The sequence below is a fragment of the Pleurodeles waltl genome, chromosome 6 (genome assembly GCF_031143425.1).
Source record: "Pleurodeles waltl isolate 20211129_DDA chromosome 6, aPleWal1.hap1.20221129, whole genome shotgun sequence".
NCBI lineage: Eukaryota > Metazoa > Chordata > Amphibia > Caudata > Salamandridae > Pleurodeles > Pleurodeles waltl.
The window spans coordinates 316,413,923-316,434,760 of NC_090445.1; the positions used below are offsets into that span (position 1 = coordinate 316,413,923).

The 20,838-nt window shown below is 43.0% G+C and overlaps 1 protein-coding gene across 2 annotated transcripts in view; it reads left to right on the forward strand.

Annotated features, from left to right (window-relative positions):
- The window catches only part of SLC7A8 (solute carrier family 7 member 8), a 71,296-nt gene that overhangs the window by 35,231 nt on the left and 15,227 nt on the right, over positions 1-20,838 (forward strand). For both annotated transcript variants that reach the window (XM_069238122.1, XM_069238123.1), the window contains exons 5-9: positions 12,524-12,649; positions 14,119-14,272; positions 15,787-15,910; positions 18,933-19,036; positions 20,081-20,177. In XM_069238122.1, coding sequence (XP_069094223.1) covers positions 12,524-12,649; positions 14,119-14,272; positions 15,787-15,910; positions 18,933-19,036; positions 20,081-20,177 — 605 coding nt within the window. The remainder of the gene's footprint in view (positions 1-12,523; positions 12,650-14,118; positions 14,273-15,786; positions 15,911-18,932; positions 19,037-20,080; positions 20,178-20,838) is intronic.

Consider the following 20,838-nt stretch of genomic DNA (forward strand, 5'->3'; position numbering starts at 1 on the left):
TTAAAGTTCTTTAACCACAGTCTTATGGTGTCCTGGTTGCAAATGTGCCAGAGAGCCATTAGAGATGGCGAAGCCATTCTGCAAGATAAGAATAGGTGTTGGTTGCGATGCTTTGCAAGTGATGCATATGGTTTTGAAAATGGTGTGGGTCGCTTTCTTAGATGAATGCGTAGACTTTCTTGAGTAGACCAGGCAGGTACCAAGCAGTATTGTTTTTTTTCCCTGTGTATTCCTTGGCATTGAGTTTAATGTCCAGGGTGGATCCAGCTGACTTCGCAGTGGGTGACATTTTCGGTATGAGTCCACCCAGGGTCATGTTGTTAAACCAGGTATGGACTAGGTTTCTTGTTGTTGGGAAATAGTAGGAATTCTGTCGTGCTAGGGTTAAGCTTTAGATGAGTACAGGCCAGCAAGGTCTAGCTGAGGGGGAGGCAGTGTTTGAGGCGTTGGATGTCTTGAGAGGAGAAGACGTTCAAGCAGAATTATGTTTTATCTGTGTATTGATGCTGTTATTGGTGAGTGGAGTGTCAAGGGGTTCTATGTCAAAGTTGAAGATGATTAGAGAGAAGTGCAAACCCTGGGAGCCTCCAAATGTTATAGGGATCACCCGAGATCTCATGACCCTGATAATATATAGTCATCTGATAAACTACCACGGAGGTACTTTGCTGCCTCCCATAACCCATTAGAACAACCATGCCTCTCTTCAAGGAACGATCAGATATAGGCAAAGAAAAATTAAATCACAGAAGAAATAAATTGATTTAACTGTGAACTAGCTCCGAACATTTCTAAATCTTCGATTTGTAAAAGAACTTGCTCAAACAGGCCTCATTACAATAAGAAGTACAGAGAAAGAGAGGGATTTGGATTAACATCCTTTATACAGTATCATTTGTGTTTTTCTTAGTTTTTCATTGCTTAAAGGGTTTTCCATCAAGACTATGGCATTTCATAGATTACACTGTATAATTTCTGTTTCCTTTAGGTTTTGGTGATGGGGCATCAAATCGTCCTTTTGTTAGCTTACTGTTGTGGTATGACATGGAGCTTGCAGTCAGTTTATGTTTTTTGTTAAAAAAATTAGCTATTTAGATGATTTACCCTGTCATAAAGGCAGTGATATGTGCTTATCACCCTTGTGCACCAATTAGTTTTACTTTGGTTTCCTGTTGGTACACAAACAAGTGTGCATAGGCTTTCTCAACAATGCTATGGAAATACTGACCCATTTGTTGATTACGTCTTCTGCTTTTATTTACCTATTTATGGATGCGGGTTAACTCTGCTGATACTGTCCAGTTCGTTCAGTCAAAGGATCATATTCCCTGCGTCTGTATTGTTGCAGGCTAAGATATTGTTTCATTATGAAATTTGTGGTAGGACTGCTGAGTCGCAATTTACACACTGTCACCCAGCTATTACAAAACACTTCCCTAAACTAGGGTGAGTAGTTTTTGAGAAGCAAAAACAGGGACATTTTACAAAAATAGAAGGACCACAATTTTACATCAACAGAGCGGCGTGGAATGAAAGCTCTCATCAACACAGGAACACAGAAGAGGCATATGAAAAGAAATAAAATGTAATTTTTAAACCAGCATCATACCTGTTAATTACATTTCTTACTTGTAACAGCTTCTAACTAGCACAGCTTTAGAACACCTGAAAAAAGTGCCTTTCACTGTTTTCAGTCACTCCCTCCAAGAACTGGGACAGAAGTCAAATTTGCTGAAATCTGCTGGGACAGCTGGCAAAAAAACAGGACTCTACAGGCAAATCTGTGACGCCTGGTCACCCTACCCCAAACTAAAAGCTAGACTTAGTTGCTTTGCTGATGCTTGTACCGTTTAAAAATTATTATTGACACTGTATCATTAAAGTTAATAACTTTTTAGGGCTGAGCGCGCAAAGCGCTCTGTCCCTGTTGTAATCTCTCTATGGGCTTGTAATCACACCCATGTCATGCCCATCAGTTTGGTTGATTCGTGGGCTTGCCTTTTACAATTTGCTTCTTTTCATTTGTGAAAGGCATGCATACATCATGCCTTTTCTGGTGTTTAGCCCTCCTCGAGTGCACTGACCAACTACTGAAAACATACGAGGCTCCATGTTTTCCATATGGTTTCTGGACTACTTTTTCTCTTTATTTCGCAAGCAGCGTAATCTCGCTGGGCAGTAGTCCTGCGCTTTGCATGACATCAACCCTGTTACAGGTTTCACTGTGAGCAAACTTCTGTTTCCTTTTGTACAGGGAGTGCAGAATTATTAGGCAAATGAGTATTTTGACCACATCATCCTCTTTATGCATGTTGTCTTACTCCAAGCTGTATAGGCTCGAAAGCCTACTACCAATTAAGCATATTAGGTGATGTGCATCTCTGTAATGAGAAGGGGTGTGGTCTAATGACATCAACACCCTATATCAGGTGTGCATAATTATTAGGCAACTTCCTTTCCTTTGGCAAAATGGGTCAAAAGAAGGACTTGACAGGCTCAGAAAAGTCAAAAATAGTGAGATATCTTGCAGAGGGATGCAGCACTCTTAAAATTGCAAAGCTTCTGAAGCGTGATCATCGAACAATCAAGCGTTTCATTCAAAATAGTCAACAGGGTCGCAAGAAGCGTGTGGAAAAACCAAGGCGCAAAATAACTGCCCATGAACTTAGAAAAGTCAAGCGTGCAGCTGCCACGATGCCACTTGCCACCAGTTTGGCCATATTTCAGAGCTGCAACATCACTGGAGTGCCCAAAAGCACAAGGTGTGCAATACTCAGAGACATGGCCAAGGTAAGAAAGGCTGAAAGACGACCACCACTGAACAAGACACACAAGCTGAAACGTCAAGACTGGGCCAAGAAATATCTCAAGACTGATTTTTCTAAGGTTTTATGGACTGATGAAATGAGAGTGAGTCTTGATGGGCCAGATGGATGGGCCCGTGGCTGGATTGGTAAAGGGCAGAGAGCTCCAGTCCGACTCAGACGCCAGCAAGGTGGAGGTGGAGTACTGGTTTGGGCTGGTATCATCAAAGATGAGCTTGTGGGGCCTTTTCGGGTTGAGGATGGAGTCAAGCTCAACTCCCAGTCCTACTGCCAGTTCCTGGAAGACACCTTCTTCAAGCAGTGGTACAGGAAGAAGTCTGCATCCTTCAAGAAAAACATGATTTTCATGCAGGACAATGCTCAATCACACGCGTCCAAGTACTCCACAGCGTGGCTGGCAAGAAAGGGTATAAAAGAAGGAAATCTAATGACATGGCCTCCTTGTTCACCTGATCTGAACCCCATTGAGAACCTGTGGTCCATCATCAAATGTGAGATTTACAAGGAGGGAAAACAGTACACCTCTCTGAACAGTGTCTGGGAGGCTGTGGTTGCTGCTGCACGCAATGTTGATGGTGAACAGATCAAAACACTGACAGAATCCATGGATGGCAGGCTTTTGAGTGTCCTTGCAAAGAAAGGTGGATATATTGGTCACTGATTTTTTTTTTGTTTTGTTTTTGAATGTCAGAAATGTATATTTGTGAATGTTGAGATGTTATATTGGTTTCACTGGTAATAATAAATAATTGAAATGGGTATATATTTTTTTTTGTTGAGTTGCCTAATAATTATGCACAGTAATAGTCACCTGCACACACAGATATCCCCCTAACATAGCTAAAACTAAAAACAAACTAAAAACTACTTCCAAAAATATTCATCTTTGATATTAATGAGTTTTTTGGGTTCATTGAGAACATGGTTGTTGTTCAATAATAAAATTAATCCTCAAAAATACAACTTGCCTAATAATTCTGCACTCCCTGTATATCTCAGTCAAGCTTCATTGAAGCCATGGGCTCGCTTATGTGAAACTCCTTTACTTCTCAGTTTATGTGGCAAGAAAAGTCTGGTTAGGAGACCTGCTGCATTACAAATGCTTGTTCAGGTCTGCCTTCAGTGCAATTACATGCTAGAGTTTTTGTCACTACTCTTTGAGAAGGAAATCTCCATGAAAGTTTATTGTAGTCTGAAAGGGTTTATTGACAAAAGAAAAAATGTAAGTCTGTGAATCACCGAGTCAGTCAGCCAGATGGTCTCCTTAATGATCGCCAAGGACTGACAGACTCAAATTTGCTATAGACAAGACTCTAGCAGTGGTCAAATGGTGAGATTTCACATAGAGAGCATGCCTAGCTGAGGTCATTAGAACAGGAGAAAGGCCTTATCTTACTAACAAAAATGTAAACAGTTTTCGGCTGAGCATGCTATTCACTTATTTCATGCCTAAAGAGCTGAAACACAAGGTGCTTCAACATCAGTGACAGACACTTCCTCTTGGCAGTTTTAGCTTGAGCAAGCAAACGCGGTAAAGCAGGTTATAGGTGCACTAATAAGGACAGGCGTGTTTAAAGGGTTTTCACAGCTTCTAAAAATTCTACATACAATAGATCCAGCGCGCTTCAGAGAGTAAACAGCTATCAACTTGTAATTGGCTGATTGCTGTATCATCCTGCATCCTAGGAAGTATCTCCACCACTATACACGAGATGCACTGTTATCAGCATGTGATATGGTCTATTTGACAAACACAAGAGCTATCTTGAAGAGCCCCCCCCCTACCCCAAAAAAACAAACAAATCAGTTTGCCTTATAAGCGACTTTTTACTTGCACTATGATCTAAATTAGGTTTGCATATTATTTATGTGATGCATTATGGGTTATTTTGAAAGAACCCCTTGTTTGTGTGGAAGCAAATCCTACATAAAACACAGTGCTCTAAAACGAACACTTGACAAATATTTATGTTTACATACTTTTCTTTGTGAGCTGTGTCATTATTTCACTCAGGCACCTGCTTTATCTTCGAGGTCACACCGTCTGATTTATTTTTATTGTGAATGACCCCTCGCAAAGATTGTAGCTCCCACGGTGACCCTTTTTCTGTGTTAGTTGCATATGCCATTGTGATCCTTCTTCGGTGACGCGGTTTGGGTATAATACCGTGGACCTTGCATGTTGCTGGTTTTAACTGCCATTGTGGTCCTTTTCAGTGCTGCTTGTTCTCTTGGGTCACTGTTGTCCTTCTTCACTGTTGGTAGTTGTAAGTGCCTCTGTAGTCCTTCTTCTATTGCACTGGTTACATGTGCTAATATGGCCCTTTTTATACATATAGTTATTTTATAGAAAAAATGGTTTCATCCTCGTCTTCAAAACATTTTAGAAATTATATCAGGGTTACTTTGCAGTGCCATACGAATACATTGTAACTGATCTTTTTAAATCTCTCTACATTTAGTAACAGCCTGCGGCAAAGCAGGCTTGTGCTGCTTGGTCTTAGGACTGCCTCGTCTTGTGTTGCCTCGTCTCAGGACACCTCGTATTGGCAAAACCAATATATCTGGCTTTAATGTGCTAATACGTGCAAATAGCATTTGCCCATGTCTGTGTTTGCATGTATAAGCACATTAAAACTAGATATGTTGGCTTTGTAAATATTTGTTTATATAGTGCTTCAAATCATACTCCTGTTGCTTCTATGCCCTGTAAAAACACGCTACCATTAGCTAATTTAGTGCGACTTAATTTACCAACCTCAGAAAAATGACAAAGCTGAGTTGTCGTCCCTGGATTTAAGCCTGGACTGCAGATTACCACGTTTCAGGGGCGAACGTTCAACTTGCTGAGCCATCCTGCAAGTTTATATCAGAATAGGGGAGGCAAGTATGGCCAAGGGAATTGCTGGCCTTGTGGGTGGCTACACTGCCAGCTTCATGTTTAGGGATGACGTTTAGCCTCTTCAGTGTTCTTCATACGGCAGCTGCCCTTTTCAGTAGTTTGGTGCTGGCAAAAAGCAAGTTATGTCTTGACCCTTTTTGAAGTCAGGAATTTGCTCTCGTGTGTCATTTGCAAGCAAATAAAGGCCCCTGTCCGGGGACAAACAGTTTAGAACTGTCTCCCATTTCAGTGATTTATCCTACCAGACTCTTTGTTTGCGGTCAAAACAAAACCCGGGCGTTAGGTGGCCTGCACAGCACAACAATCGTAAATGTTTCGTCTGCTTTGTCGAAAAAAAGCCAACTCCCCTTATTTTTTTTCAAGGCGGCAAAACAAGTTGAATGAAATGAACCTGTTACCTGGTTGTGTAGTGTAGAAAACCCGTGCACATTGCACTGTGCGAACGGGACATATATGCCAACAACATGGAAATGTGTGCTGGTTTTTCTGCCAGTATGTTGCACAGCGGCTACTAGTCAGAACTGGTCTGCCCATTTTCTGCTCGTTAAAGATGCCAGCACAGCCCAGTACGTGGCTTCAAGCTAAATCTTGTTTTCTCAACACAGTTTTTTCCCTGTGTCTCTAAGGAGGCACGCTAAAAAATATATATATAGCTTGAAGACTGCTAGTCCACAGTGGTCCTTCCATTTCCTGTGTTTCCATGAACCATTGATCGTGCATGGGCTCAGCTGTACGTTAGCGATTCAGTACTATATTCCCCATGCTTCCTTGTACAGGGAGCCAATTGTTAGCCTTTTTACTTCTTCTGCTGGCGGGCTGCAATTTACGTCCCCACTTTCTGTGAAAACAAGTTCTAGTATTTTCCCAGGCCTCCTCTCTACTGTTAGATTTTGTGTCATCTACTTCCAGACTTACACCGATAGTAAGAGCCCTGTTTCCCATACTGTGCCAGTCACTCAGTAGCAATCACCAGTACATACCTAGATGTGACCTGGTCACTCAGCAATAATCAGTGGCAGCACAGTTCTGCTACCCATCCCACATTGATTCTTAGTCCATGCTAAGATTTAACACCCATCCATATTAATTCTTAATGAATGCTAAGATTTACCAACCACCCATATTAATTCTTAGTGCATGCTAAGATTTACCACCCATCCATATTAATTCTTAATGCATGCTAAGATTTAACAACCACCCGTATTCATTCTCAAGGTATGCTAAGGCTTTCTACCCAACACATTAATTCTCAGGGCATGCTTACTTTGGGCCACCCAACACGTAGTAATTCCTAAGGCATGCTCCGATATGGCAACAGTCCTATTTCTCAAACATGTCAGCTGGTGATCTCCCACGCTTGTGTGTGAAAAAGTCTGTAGTGAGTAGGAACCGATTGGTGTATTAACATTCCAATCTTTTCTCCAGCACATATTTTATTTTCTCTGCAGAGGAGCTAAATACGATATACACGTGAAACACATACCTGTCATATGCAGCAGTGGTCATTTTATATAATGCTGGGTATATGCTGTTTGTGGAACTGTGTATGTGTGTGTGTCTGTGAGAGAGAGCCTCTGTGTGTGGGCATGTCTATTAGTGTGTGTGTGCATAAGTGACGTCATACCTGGTGATTTGTGAATATGGGTGTTTTTATTTCTATATACAACCATGTTCCAGTGGCTTAATTGGATTCATGAGTGCCACTCGCTCACCACCTGGTGGCACAATATTCGACCACCTGTGTGGCCTCCAATTTCTTCCTTAGCATTCCTCCTCTCTTTCTCCCTTCTCCTCGTATTTCACTCATTTGTCGATTCCCTGTTTTTCAACCCTCCTTCCCCCGGTGTTGTGTTCCCCCCACTGTTCCACTTCCCAAAAGATAAAGGTTATCTGAACTGCTTTCTCACAGATACACCATCCTTGTGTCTTTGTTTAGATGCTGAGTATATGCGTGCGGTACACCACGTTGTGACAGTGACAGGCCATGAAACTGGTGTGTAAACACCACACTTTTGTCACCGTGCCCTGACGCCATTCCTGAGTCTCTGTGTGAAGTATCAGTGGCTGGCGTGCTAAGTAGTGTCGAGGTTTTATGTGTGTGTTTATGTCGGTATGTGTGCAAGCGGTATATATGTGAACAGGCACCACTTTGACCCCACGTCCAGGAAGTGCAAGATGGTTTGTAGACCACTCCTCCTGTCACAGTGTCAGTATCACGTACAGGTGTGCAAACTAGTGTCGAGGATGTGTTTATGGAGGCATGTGTAACCTGTGTATATGTGAGGGGACACCATTTTACTGGCCCTCTTTTCATGCTGTGCAAGGGGCTTTGTAGAGAACCTCTCGGGTCACTGTTCCCAGGCATTGCGTGTCTGCAGCCTGTGCATGCATATTAGCAGGCGTAGGCCCCGGGCCGTGTAGGTGTGCAGTGCAGGCGTCTCCTGACTGCACATTGTACGTGCACAGCGCCTCCGTCACTGGCTCCAGTGCGCTGTTATCTTTATATGTCTGAAGACTTCAAGGCTGACTCGTATCAGCTGTTTCTTCCTTGTTATCTGTGCTTTCTCGACAGTAAGGTCGATCTTCTGTTCGCTGTCTGAAGGCTAGGAACCGAATGCTTGTTACACACATCGCTATATAGCCCGGCGAGGGGGGTAAAGAACAGGCAGAAGCACAAGTCCCAAAAAACGGAAGTGGCGTGACTAAGCAAGTTAGGCAATATGCAAGCGACATCATGGCCCATTACATCACGGAGCGAGGCATCACAAGTGGCGTCACACAAAGTGGCATCACAACCTATGACCTCACAGGAAGTGACATCACAAGTAGTAAAAGATCTTAAGACTTTACAGGTATGTTTAGGAGGTCTATCACAACTACATTTGAGCGCATTACACTTCTTAACCAATGAGACTTTACCTTGGAAATGTGCCAAAAAAGTGACCCAAACCCAGATGCAAAATCTGGGCCTCACCATATACATTTATTTTTTAAGACTCTGCCACAAAGAAATTGGCAACAAAGAGAAACATGGCAGTAAGTCTGTTCTGCTTAACTGGTTGCAAAGTCTGCATTTTAAAATATAATCTCAGGAAATAATAATAACCGTAAAATAACTCTGGAGGTATAATGCATTTGCTGGAGAGATCTGTGTTTTGTGTAGTCGCAGTTTTGAATCAAAGTAGCATAGAAGATTAATATGTGTCCTGCAAATCACATTATGTGACACTCAAACGACTGATTTTTATTTTATGTAGATGGATAAGTGGTTACTGCTTTTAACACAGATTCTTTTGTTGATTTGCAGTTCATAATCATGTAATCCTAACACAGCACAGTGAGCGATGAATGATGTGACTCCTACTCCTTCTAATCCTGTTTTATCTGATTCATCCTATACCTTGATTTACACACATGATTTATTGTGAATGTATGATTTGAATATGTAATGTAAAGCACGCCGCCACCCTCTTTTGAGATGAGTAGCACTATAAAAGAAATGAAAGAAAATTGTGGTATTTAAATTGTTATTTGTGTGCATACTGGGGCATGCCATACACATCTGACATTCTTAAAGTGCATGCATATGTCTTACATAGTATATACAGAGTCCAAACTGTGTCAAAAGAATGCCTTTCTTAAGTACCTATGAAGCATTAACAAGCTAAGAGCCCTTGTTTCCCTCCATTGCATTTGCAGCTAAGATTGAGGTTCCTGATAGCTTTCAGCCCCAATACTCAATCAAAAGGAGGCCTGATGGCCTATTAACTTCAGATTTTGTTTTAGGCTCAGCTGGAATTTAAAATGACAACACCCCCACCTGCACATTGGTGCTTGGAATGAAAGCATACAACCTGCTGGCACTGCTGAATGTGTTCCAGTATCTGAAAATTACACAGGGACGAGCTCAGCATATTTCCGTGGAGCAAAACTTCTTGGCAGGGGCAACGGCATACACCCTGTGAAAGGAATAGGTAGACACTCTCTAACTGTGTGTACCCTCGACTTGTACCCTGCCTTCCCCGTTCCATGGGGTAATGAGATAACAAAGAGCAGCTAGAGGATATGAGCTGTGACCATGCGGGGAAAGAACGATTTGAGGGCAGATAGAGGTATCTGATCTCTGCCCACATTAGAATCCCAGGGTAAAGAACGTTCAGGTGGCATCTGCGCTCTGCCAACGGGGCCTGGGGTGCTAAAGAGTGTGGGGATAAAGAGCGGCTGGAGGGAACCTAGGTTCTGAATGCAAGAATTAAAGGGGTAAGGCTCAGCTGGGGTCAGGCTCCCTCGGCCCATGGGGTTTAGGTGCCTCGAAGTCACTATACTTCAGAACCACCTCTAAACAGCAGCACCTCATTACCACCTTTTCGTCGAATTCCTAAAACAGTGTGTTATTAAATGAGCCCAAGAAACATTTTCTCTCCCTTTACCCTGCCCCAGTGCATAGCTCCTCCTCTTCCTGTTACAATAAAAAGCACCAGTACCTTCCACTTCTCCTGATAACTTTCAAGTCCCACTCATGTTCGGGACCAATACAGGCCAGTAAGGACTAGAACCCCCAACTTTGAAGAGCTGAGTGAAACTAACGTTTTGGAGCCACCATCTTTATCCCCCTCTTAGCTATTCTCTGATCCACCACAAGTTGGCGAGTGGTACGTGCTACTTTGTTTCTCTATGTGGAGGAAGTGCTGGGAGTGGGGCAATGAGGGAGAAAGAAGGCGGCTGCAAAACGTTATCTTTCAGCTATTAAAATAGACAAACAATGACTGAAATTACTTTGGAAAAATGAAATTATTGGATGATTTTAGGGTTGGGTGGGAGTTCTTTATTCATGTTTCTCAGATAGCTAAATACAGTTTTTCAAGAGATGCCACTGTCTGGGATCACCTTCTTTCCCTTTATCGTTTGGCAAAGGAGCAAGGTGATGGCGTCGTGGGGTCTGATTCCCTCCTCTTCACATTAATTTGACTCCTACTTGAGTAATTCTAGTTACTGGTTCATTTCAGACCTGCAGTCTTGGTGACACTGGACGACAACGAAAGAAATAAAAGAATGGATTTTGTCCAAGCATCCTATGCACAAACTCCAGTCCTCCACGGGCAAGACCGGTTCTTATTTACTAGCATTACTCAGTCAGGTACCCCAAGGGTAGGGTGATGACTGAGATGCGGTATGCTGCTACCTGGTTCCCTGCCCCTGCCCGGGGCACCCAGTACCAGGAAGGTGAAATCCGGAGGGATGGGAAAGTTTTTCGGGAATCCCCATGCAAATGATTTTAAGGAGAAAGTGAGAGGCCTGCATTTCCAGAAAGAGGGTAGAGGGCAGCATGCCAGCACAAAGAGGAAAGACGAGCACTAGGGACAATTCCAAGAACAGGGGACATTTGCAAGCCTACACAGATAAAAGGGCACACAAAACACTGCCAAGTGAGAGTGTGTCAGCGAGATCTATGCCAATGAACAAAGCTAGCTGTTTGGTCTGTGCCCATTAAGGAATCCACCCAGTGTATTGAACCGGTCCATGTGCCCTTCCTGGACAACCACTGAATCTCAGACGTTTTGTCATATTTAGAGCTTCTGTCCTCCTAAACCTGCTGTGTTTAGGAAAGTTTGCTTCTATGGGGGTATATTGCTCTATGTGTTCTTGTCGTTTGTGGCAATGCTTTCACATAATAATGGATTTTCCATGCAAGACAGGCCTGATTACATGGAAACAGGCCTGCATTTATACTTAAGGCCATTGCATGTAAACGTCTGCATTTATACTTAGGCCTGATTTTGATATATGAGGAGGGGTTACCCCATCACAATGGTAACGGATATCCTGTTCGCCAAAATCTAAATTTAATTATGTCCTACGAGATTTAGATTTTGGTGGACAGGATATCCATCACTACTTTGACGGAGTAACTCATCAGGCGATATCTAAATCAGGCCCTAAGGCATGTATTTAATAGGCCTAAGACCTAAAAAAGTGGACTGATCATTTAAATGATAATGCTAAGAGTATGTGCTCCATCGCCATATGTTCTACCCAGAAATTGCACGTTTTTGACACCGTTCCGACTATCAGCACAGAGTAAAAACACGTTCAACTCCTCTAGTGTACATATTGTAAACAAAACTGCAAGGGAGATGACCTTGGAAGGAAGAAGGGTGAAATAGCATTACTTTGTATATGCTTCTGTAAAATGACACTATGTGCACGTTTTTGTGGCAAGGCAGGAGCCGTGCACGAGTGAACCCTCTTTCCACAAGTTATAACTGGTGATGCAGGTTTATAAGGTGCAGGAGCAGAGTAACATACATAGACCGGCTGCTGACGAGAGAAACTCAATGGCTAAATTCTGACTACTCAACGCATGAGAGCATAAGTGTGTAATTAGGACACAGTATACTAACGCAGCCATACATGTTGGTTGTCTGTCAATATTTAATCTTACTAGGTAAGGAATAGACTAGTTGGATAAGGATGTGTAATTGGGGTTTATCCAACATTACTCTTGATTTGCATAATATCTGCAGAGCTGTTTATAATAATTTTGATCATTCGGAAACACATGATTGGTGGCTAGATACTGCATAGTAAATATTAATATACTAGTAAACTACCATTCATTGTGGGTGCATACTGATTTAGGGGTACTAGGGTAGAGCTTCACTTTATAATGTCTGAATCATATGAATCTCTATTTAATAGAGCATAACTCTCTAGACAGAAGATGAGAGACACTTGTGGATTGAACATGACACTATTTCAGATGTTTGATGCTGTTCCTTTTTGCTTTTGCTTGCAGTACTTTTGACGTGGGTGAACTGTTACAGCGTGCGATGGGCGACAAGGGTGCAGGACATCTTCACTGCTGGCAAACTGCTCGCCTTGGGACTTATTATAGTCATGGGCATAGTGCAGATCTGCAAAGGTGAGAGGGGTGTCTTGTTGGTACGTGCCATCACGAGAAGGGGCAGTGGAGATAGAGAAGGGACTTGAGGGAAGAGTTAAAGGTACAGAGTATTTCAACTTGTGGGTCGTAAAAGAGCATTGGTTTTCAGCTGTTCCCTCTACAGTGTCAAGAACAGCTCCCTCCCATGGGTCTACTTGAGTAATTCTAGTTACTGGTGCATTTCAGACCTGCAGTCTTGGTGAGAATGTCCAAACTAGCAGAGTGAAGCTGAGAATTTGTGGCGGTTCTCTGTCAGGAGGGAATGGTCAATATGATGTATGGGACGCGCTGATGGGATATACATATATGTTGCACTTTGACATGTTCTAAATATACTTTTAGGTGCACCTATTCAGAAAGCAGTTCATGTATGTCTTGTACTTTGACATACGCAGAAGGGAAATGTAGATGTGCTGTTCTTGAAGTATGTCGTGGGCAGAGGACGATCTGCTGTATGCTTATTTGCACTGAAGAGATACTTGGTTGTATTGTGCACCACCCTGCACAGAAAGGACAGGTGGAATGCATGTGCTTAAACAGAAGGGACAGGACTGATGGGTGCTTTGTACTTCGACTTGCATAGAAGATAGTGTGTACTTTAACTTGCACAGAAGGGGCAGGCAGAAGGTGAATGTGTTGTACACACACTTAATCAGACAATAATGCCGAATGCTGAAGAGACAGGTGGGCGTGTTGTACTTTGACTTGTGTGGAAGAGAGTTGGCAGTGGGAAAATCAGGTGTGTCATATGTGTGCTAAGGCAGAAATGAAAGATGGCTTTGCTAGATTTGTCCAGAAATGAAACAAGCAGATTAATAGTTGTTGGGCTTATGCAGAATGTACAGGCGAATTAGTCCTATTTCAGCTTGTGTAAAAGGGAAGGGTGGCTTGTTCATAAAATGTGTTCTAATTGGACATATACAGAGGTTATTGATGGCAGATTCACACTTCTGCTTATATAAAAGAGTCATGAGAATACACTGTATTTGGATGCACACTGAAGAGAAAGTAAATGTGTTCTACATAGGTTTGTGCATAAAGGACACACGAGTGTGCTGCTATACCAGGAACTGGTGTGTGTATTGTACTTAAGCATGACCCACAGGAATAGTTAGATTCGTTGTATTCAGACATATGCAAAGAATATAGATAGGGTTTGTGTTGAAAGTGTAGGTGAGTTGAATGCTTTGTATTCATGATTGTTGTGAAGGGATTAATAGTGCTGTAGTTAGTGAATTGAATATAATTTGCAAATACAAACTACTTGCTGTAGTTTGTATTTGCGCTTATGCAGAATGGAAAGGTGGATGTTTTGAACTTGAACTCTTCCAGAAAGAGGTTTCTTTTGGATTAATGTTTAATGTTCCTCTGCCCTATTTTCTCACCTCTTCATCTTTATGCCACCACCCCTTATTCGCTGCTTCTATCTGGATCTCATTACATTCCAGGGGAATATTTCTGGCTGGAGCCGAAAAATGCTTTTGAAAATTTCCAAGAGCCGGACATCGGGCTGATTGCGCTGGCCTTCCTACAAGGCTCTTTTGCATATGGCGGCTGGAACTTCTTGAACTATGTCACAGAAGAGCTGGTTGACCCTCACAAGTAAGTGGCAGTGAAACTGTGTCACCAGGGTGCCCTGTTATTTGGCGAGCCCTCATCCAGAACCCCTCCTTTGAGATTTTAAAGTATTGTTCCCTTTGTAGGTAGACCTGCCCGGAGGAGCCTGTTCACCGTAAAGGCCACATCTAGAGCATTCAGTCAAATTATAGAGGCCATGCCTGGAAAAGAAGATAGCAGACTAATGACTGGCATGTTGGCACACTGTAAACTACTGCAACATAATGTAGCACATACTAGGAATAGTGCTAAAATAGGTGTTCACAGTAGTGCAGTATATCAACATGATGGCTTATATGTAGACAGCTCAAGAAAATAAAGATGCAGAGACTGGTGGGCCAAAGGGCTATTGGATATGATATAACCATTCAGATTTCTGAAGCACAAAAGATTGCACCTAGCAGCTGAAGACTAGTCCTAGAAAAAGAGCTCACTTTGAGGCTGAACGCTCCTTGTGAAAAGCTTGCAATATAAGACTGGCATGGGAGCCAGCGGGCACAGGAATAAACATCTGTAGTGCTAGCATTAGGGAGGTGGTCCAGGATCAATGTGGGAATATAATTTCTATCAGGCAGCGTTCTAGAGTCTGTCTAGTTTAGGAGCACATACATTGTTCTTCTATTCAGGTTTTTTGGGGAATACCTGGTTGACAGAAGTGTACTTGCCCTCTAATACCTTTATTGCAATCCTGGGGCTGAGGAATAGCTTAACCATAGCAGCTACACTCCAGGAACACCAGAACACCAAAAGATCCTGCCCATGACTAGCCACTTCAGAGGGACAGGCTTTCTAAGCCTGTCAAGCATCGCCAACCCTGGCTATGAGATACCACCACAAGAAAAACTTGACCTCCATTAGTCAATTACTTTTCTGTTCATCTTCTTTCAGTGGTCTTTGCCAAAAATAAACAACCATTACGGGCCGCTGCATGGCACAAAGCCCGAATTCCCCCTTTAGCAAGACATTTGTAATATTCTGTTTCACTTGAACAATACTGGACCAAAGCACCATAGCAGCATCAAAACCCCCTGAGTAGCATTGCAATCCCTACCAGACTTTATTCCCCTGATCCCAGAGCTTGAAAATGGAGTAACATTGGCCTTTGAAGAATAGTCTGTAGTCCCCATTTTCTTTTATGTTACCTTAAATAATGTTAATCCTATTTGGATATCTATGAAAGCTAAGTGTTAAACACTTGTAGTTTTAGTTGTTGCTTGTGATTTTAAGTTTTCTAATCATTTTAACTACACCTTCCTTTGTAAAAAAAAAAAAAAATAGCTCTATCTGGGCTTTGACTCTTACTGAAATTGATAACTCATGTTTTCTATGATGGTATAAAACTAACTTTCCAATTATAGAAGAGAGACAATGAGGGTTAACAAGGGCGGAGTCATATTGTTCACACCAAACTCCAGTCTGTGATTAACTCAAAGCCTTCCCTCCTCTCTGCTATCAGTTTTTCATCCACTCGTACTGACGTTTCATTTGCCTCTTTGCAGGAATCTCCCTCGGGCGATCTTTATCTCCATTCCACTGGTCACATTTGTGTATGTCTTTGCCAATATTGCTTATATCACTGCAATGTCACCAGAGGAACTTTTGGCCTCCAATGCTGTTGCTGTGGTAAGTGCATCCCAACCGCCGCTCTAGGTCTTTATGGTGTCATCTGCTCTGCTACCTACTCTGTGATTCCCCTAGTGCATCCTCCTCCTTCTATGGTTGCTGTGCTATAGCTCACTCTCCCACCTACAGTTCTTTAATTCCCCTGTTGCTGCTTCTTCCTGCTCCGTTCTGTGTGGTGTGGCTTTGGCCATCTATTTCCAGGGAACCACAGACCTGTTGCTTTCTACCTTTAACAATTGGTTTGCAACTCAGACTAACGGCCGCTGCTACAGGAATCATCCAAAGCTTTGTAGCTTTGGAAGTGTCCAGTTCCACCTACTTCTCCTCTGATGAATTGAATGATGTTATTTGTACAGTTTTTGAAATTGCAAATCAGGCGCGTATTGAGTGTTATCCCTGTACATCAACCCAATATACTTTTAACAATTATCGCACTGTCAGGAGGACAACAAAACCACAGACTTGGGTGTACACCATCCTTAATGTTGACTTCCATGTCAGCTAGTGTTTTAGAACGCTGAAGGTAACCAAAATATGTCGAGTCAGACAATGCCATAGAAGATGTGAATTGGCACACCGTTCTATCACTAGTATTGTTTAGGGTGCACCACTGGTGCTTCAAGAATATCAAAGCTCAAACACAATTGCCCGATGGGCACCAGGGAAGTACACTATAAATTGCTCTACAACTGGTACCTCTATCCGGAGAAACTCAAGAAAATATACCCCCGGGCGTCCGACAGGTGTTGGCGGGGGTGTGGCATACTGGGAGATTTCAGACACATTTGGTGGGACTGCCCAGCTATCTGCTCCTTCTGGACTGAAATTCTTTCACATCTGAAAGAGATATTGGGCTACCCCGTGCCGACAACACCCGAGCACGTCCTGTTGGGCCTCCGAGCCCCAGAGCTGGAACATCAATCACAGGGTGACCGAGCCATTTTATGGCTGGCGCTGGGGGCAGCAAAGACTACATTAGCGTCCTTCTGGAGGAAGGTAGACCAACCCCCAGTGACCCTGTAGTTTTCGAGATTATGGTGTGGCCTCGCCATGGTGCGCCTAGCTGACAAAATGGACGGCTCGCGCAGTGGTTTGACTTTATTTGGGGACCCCTGGTTAGGTTTCTTTCACGGGCCTTCCCCTCACAACATGTAGTCCCCGCCTTCGAGTGCTGCATCTCTTTCATGTATAGGAGCTACGTGTGGAGGGTGGTTGAGCGGAATTAGGGCTGTTCCTTCGGGTTCGGGGGCTCTCTGTTCCTTGGCTTTCAACTTCGACTTTGACAATTGAAGGGATTGGACACTTGTTTTGTTGTAAGGTTTTTGTAATTTGTCTGTTCAGATGCCGTGGGCGGAGGGCTGGGTCCACCGGGTGAGGGTGAATGGGCTGGTCGTTCGCAGGTGTTCCTCTGTGATGTTTTATTACTCTTGCTCTGGAAAGAGGGGGGAACAGAGAGAAGAGCACACAGTATGGTGGGTCGCTTGAAGTCTCATGTACATGGGCATGTTTATTTTCTTGTACTGAACTATTAATAAAAACAATTTTACAAAAAAAAGAATATCAAAGCTGTTATAGTCCAGCTGTACTATTCTTCATATAGCAAGGTAATGAGAAAGTGCATGTAGGTGAAAGGGGAAGCATAAATGTTAGAGGTGGCGAGGGAGAAGTGATTGGTTAGATGTAAGGTGGCCTTGACTTAGTGCACTTTACAGCACACCCTTACAGCAGGGCAAGCGCAAAGCATCTCAGAGTCAGTAAATGTGGAAGACTGAGAAGATCCCAATTGCACTGTATGTCTGTAGGGAGTGGCAAAGGGTGGCCTAGGAAAGACTGACTCTTTCAAGGCTCTGTGGACATCACACAGGATAGTCAGATGAGCTCAAAGAATCCTGAAGGGGTGAACCCGATAGAAGAGGAGAACTTTTATTGGAGATATGTCTCCAGGGAGAATGGAAGATAGAATAGGAATGTCTGATGCTTTACTAAAGACCATGCTAGCATCACAGAGCCACATCCTGCGTTTCACGTTGGCCATGCAAAAAAGTAAGAATTGAGGATGGAGGGGTCAGATGGGTAGCAGATAACACAACTATGGTGTTATCAAAACCCTCCAGTCACCACTTAAGATTCTGTTCAGCAGCACGGTGACAATTGGTCTTTAGGGTGGAAGTGGGTACTAAACATCAATTATTTTATGAGTAAAGCGAGGAAGTAGGGTCTCAGTAAGTAATACATTAGAGTAGGAGCTTAGTGATTAGTGAGAGTTATTGAAAAGTAAAAAAGGACCTTGGGGGGGGGGGGGGGGAACCTTAGGTAGGTTACTAACAGCTTTTAATTGTGTATGACTTTTCATACTACACTTCTTAAAAAGTCTTTCCAGAAGACGAGGGCAGAAGTGCGGGACAGCTCCCTGGGGAAAAAATCCCATATTCACTCTTAGCCGCCTGTGCCATAATCTCCTTCACTGCTAGTGAGATCATTCTAAACTTTCCAAAGTTTGCTACTCCCATGAAGTGTGGATGACACGAGAATTATTGAGTTGCTCTGAGAAGAACTGTTGCATTTCCTTACCTCGCTGCTCGGGCATAAAATAAAATAATTATTTAGAGATGTCTTTGATGAGATCTTTGCATTTTTCCTGCGTATTCCTTCTGTGGAACTGTGGATCGTATATTAGGCATGACTGCTCTCTGTGTCTGAGATAATTCGTTCTTTCCTTTCTTTTAACCTGCTTGACACAACTGCCTCCTTCCTCACTTCTTTCAAATATCCTTTTGCCTGTTTGTCCTCTTCATTGTGTTCCAATCTTATTCCCTCTATTTTTCACTCTGTCCCCCTTTCAAACACCCTTCTCCACCCCACGCTTCTCTCTGGGGGCCTTCCTTTCACAGTTGTTGCCACAAACATTGCCCTCTTCTTCTGTAACTTCTTTTCTGTCTTCACCTTACCTCTGTGCTATTTCTCCTCTTCCATTTTATCACCCATGAAACTCCCATCTCTATCTCCTTTCCCTCTCTTCCAGACATTTGGTGATAAACTGCTTGGCGTCATGGCTTGGATCATGCCGATATCAGTTGCCCTGTCAACCTTTGGAGGAGTGAATGGCTCACTCTTTACATCCTCAAGGTAAGGTATTGTCTCACTGTTAACAAGTATTGTGGAGCAGCCGTCCTCGATGAAACCTACTGTTTGCCCTGAAGGCCTCTGCCCGGTTAGACATTTAATTTTGTTAGGAGAGCATAGGCTGCTGCTCTATGGCCATATAGCCTCTGTCCTTGTGCGCTGTGATTCTCTGCTGTATGTTATTTGTGTGCATGTGTGTTTGTTTAAGTCTCCTATAATTCGTGCTTCATGGCATTAAGTCTTAAAAGCCAGACAGTTGTCCAGGAGAGAGTCTGAAAAGTCCACAATGGCAAGGAGCCTACAATATTATTGTAGCACAGGAAAGTAAATTGCTACCTCTTGAGATCCATGGGGATTTTGGGCCATTGAAAAATGACAGATACGCATGGTGCCTGGTTAGGACTGTAGCTCTGGATTTCTGCTTTGGGTTTTGGCACACAGGCTCTTAAAAGCCCGAAGAGTATTTTACAGTGAACCCGGGCCAATATTTGGAAGCCTGTACAGAAATTTTGAAAAAGACTTCACAAAGTGAAATATCCTTTTGCCTAAGATCAATTGAATACCGTCTTTTCACAACAGCTGTTTCTATCGGATTTGATAAAGCAACAGAAGAGTAAATTATATCCTAAAGTTTGCCAAGTAGCCCACAACAGCAACAGGTTTTTTGTCATCCATATTGAAGTGAACTAAAGGTTGTGGTCTTGGAGCATATCTGTTAGTTGCATTATTTAGATGTTAAAAGGAAGATCTGGGGCATCCACAGGTACAGACAGCTCTTTAGACACTTGTGGTTCCTTCTGAAACCACTGTCTTTTCTCAGAAGTATATTCTGTATGATGGTGTTTGGCTGCAGCGTGTCCATCAGGGCAGCACTAGCTGTGTGTTCATATGTGTTTCCAAACTGTGTAGGGCTGTTTCTTAGGTGCGTCTTGTTTCTACATGTACTGTGGTAGATGCATTAGATCATCCTCTGTTCACACACCTGTTCCCAGGCGTGTGAAGTATTGTTCACCTTTGACCTCGCTCTTTTGTTTCTTGTTGTTATAGATTATTTTTTGCTGGCGCTCGTGAAGGTCACCTGCCCAGCGTCTTGGCCATGATCCACATCAAACGTTGCACCCCCATCCCAGCCTTGCTCTTTACCGTAAGAAAGCATGATACATCTGTCTGCTTAAGTATTTCTTCTCTCCTCTGAACCCTTTAACATTAATCATTTAAGCCAATTGCTCACCCACCTTTTGGGTCCTTTGTTAATTTACTCACGACTAAAGCTCACTCCATCCAGCACCCTACATATCAATCCCTCTCACCCATGATGACACACTTTTGTTTTCAACTACGGTGCATCTCATGTGGCTTTTGCTGTCTAGATGTCCACACTTCCCATAACATACCTATAATTTCTTCTTCTCTCCCCAGGCAACCCCCTAAGGTCAGCCATTCACCAATAAGTATGTTCCAAATGCCCCACCAAGTAGTCAGTCAGTGTCTTGGCAATTCAAACCTCACTTTTCTCACTATGAATGTTCTGCAAGCCAGGACCATCCATTAACTCCCATTGACTATATTGCCCCCTCCAGTTATCTTCTTTCCCATTTGTTTCTTTATGGACTATTTCCATCACCTTTACATTTTCTCAGGGGTGAGCCATCCCACCCGAGACCGGCTGAGCCATCACCTTCCCCCAGTTGACCAATCTCCTTACTTTTCACATTGGTCACGCTATCTCCCCCATTCTGTTGGATTTTTTCTTTCCATTCTTCCATTGGTTCAGACTCCATCCATCTTACATTGGTTGACCCATT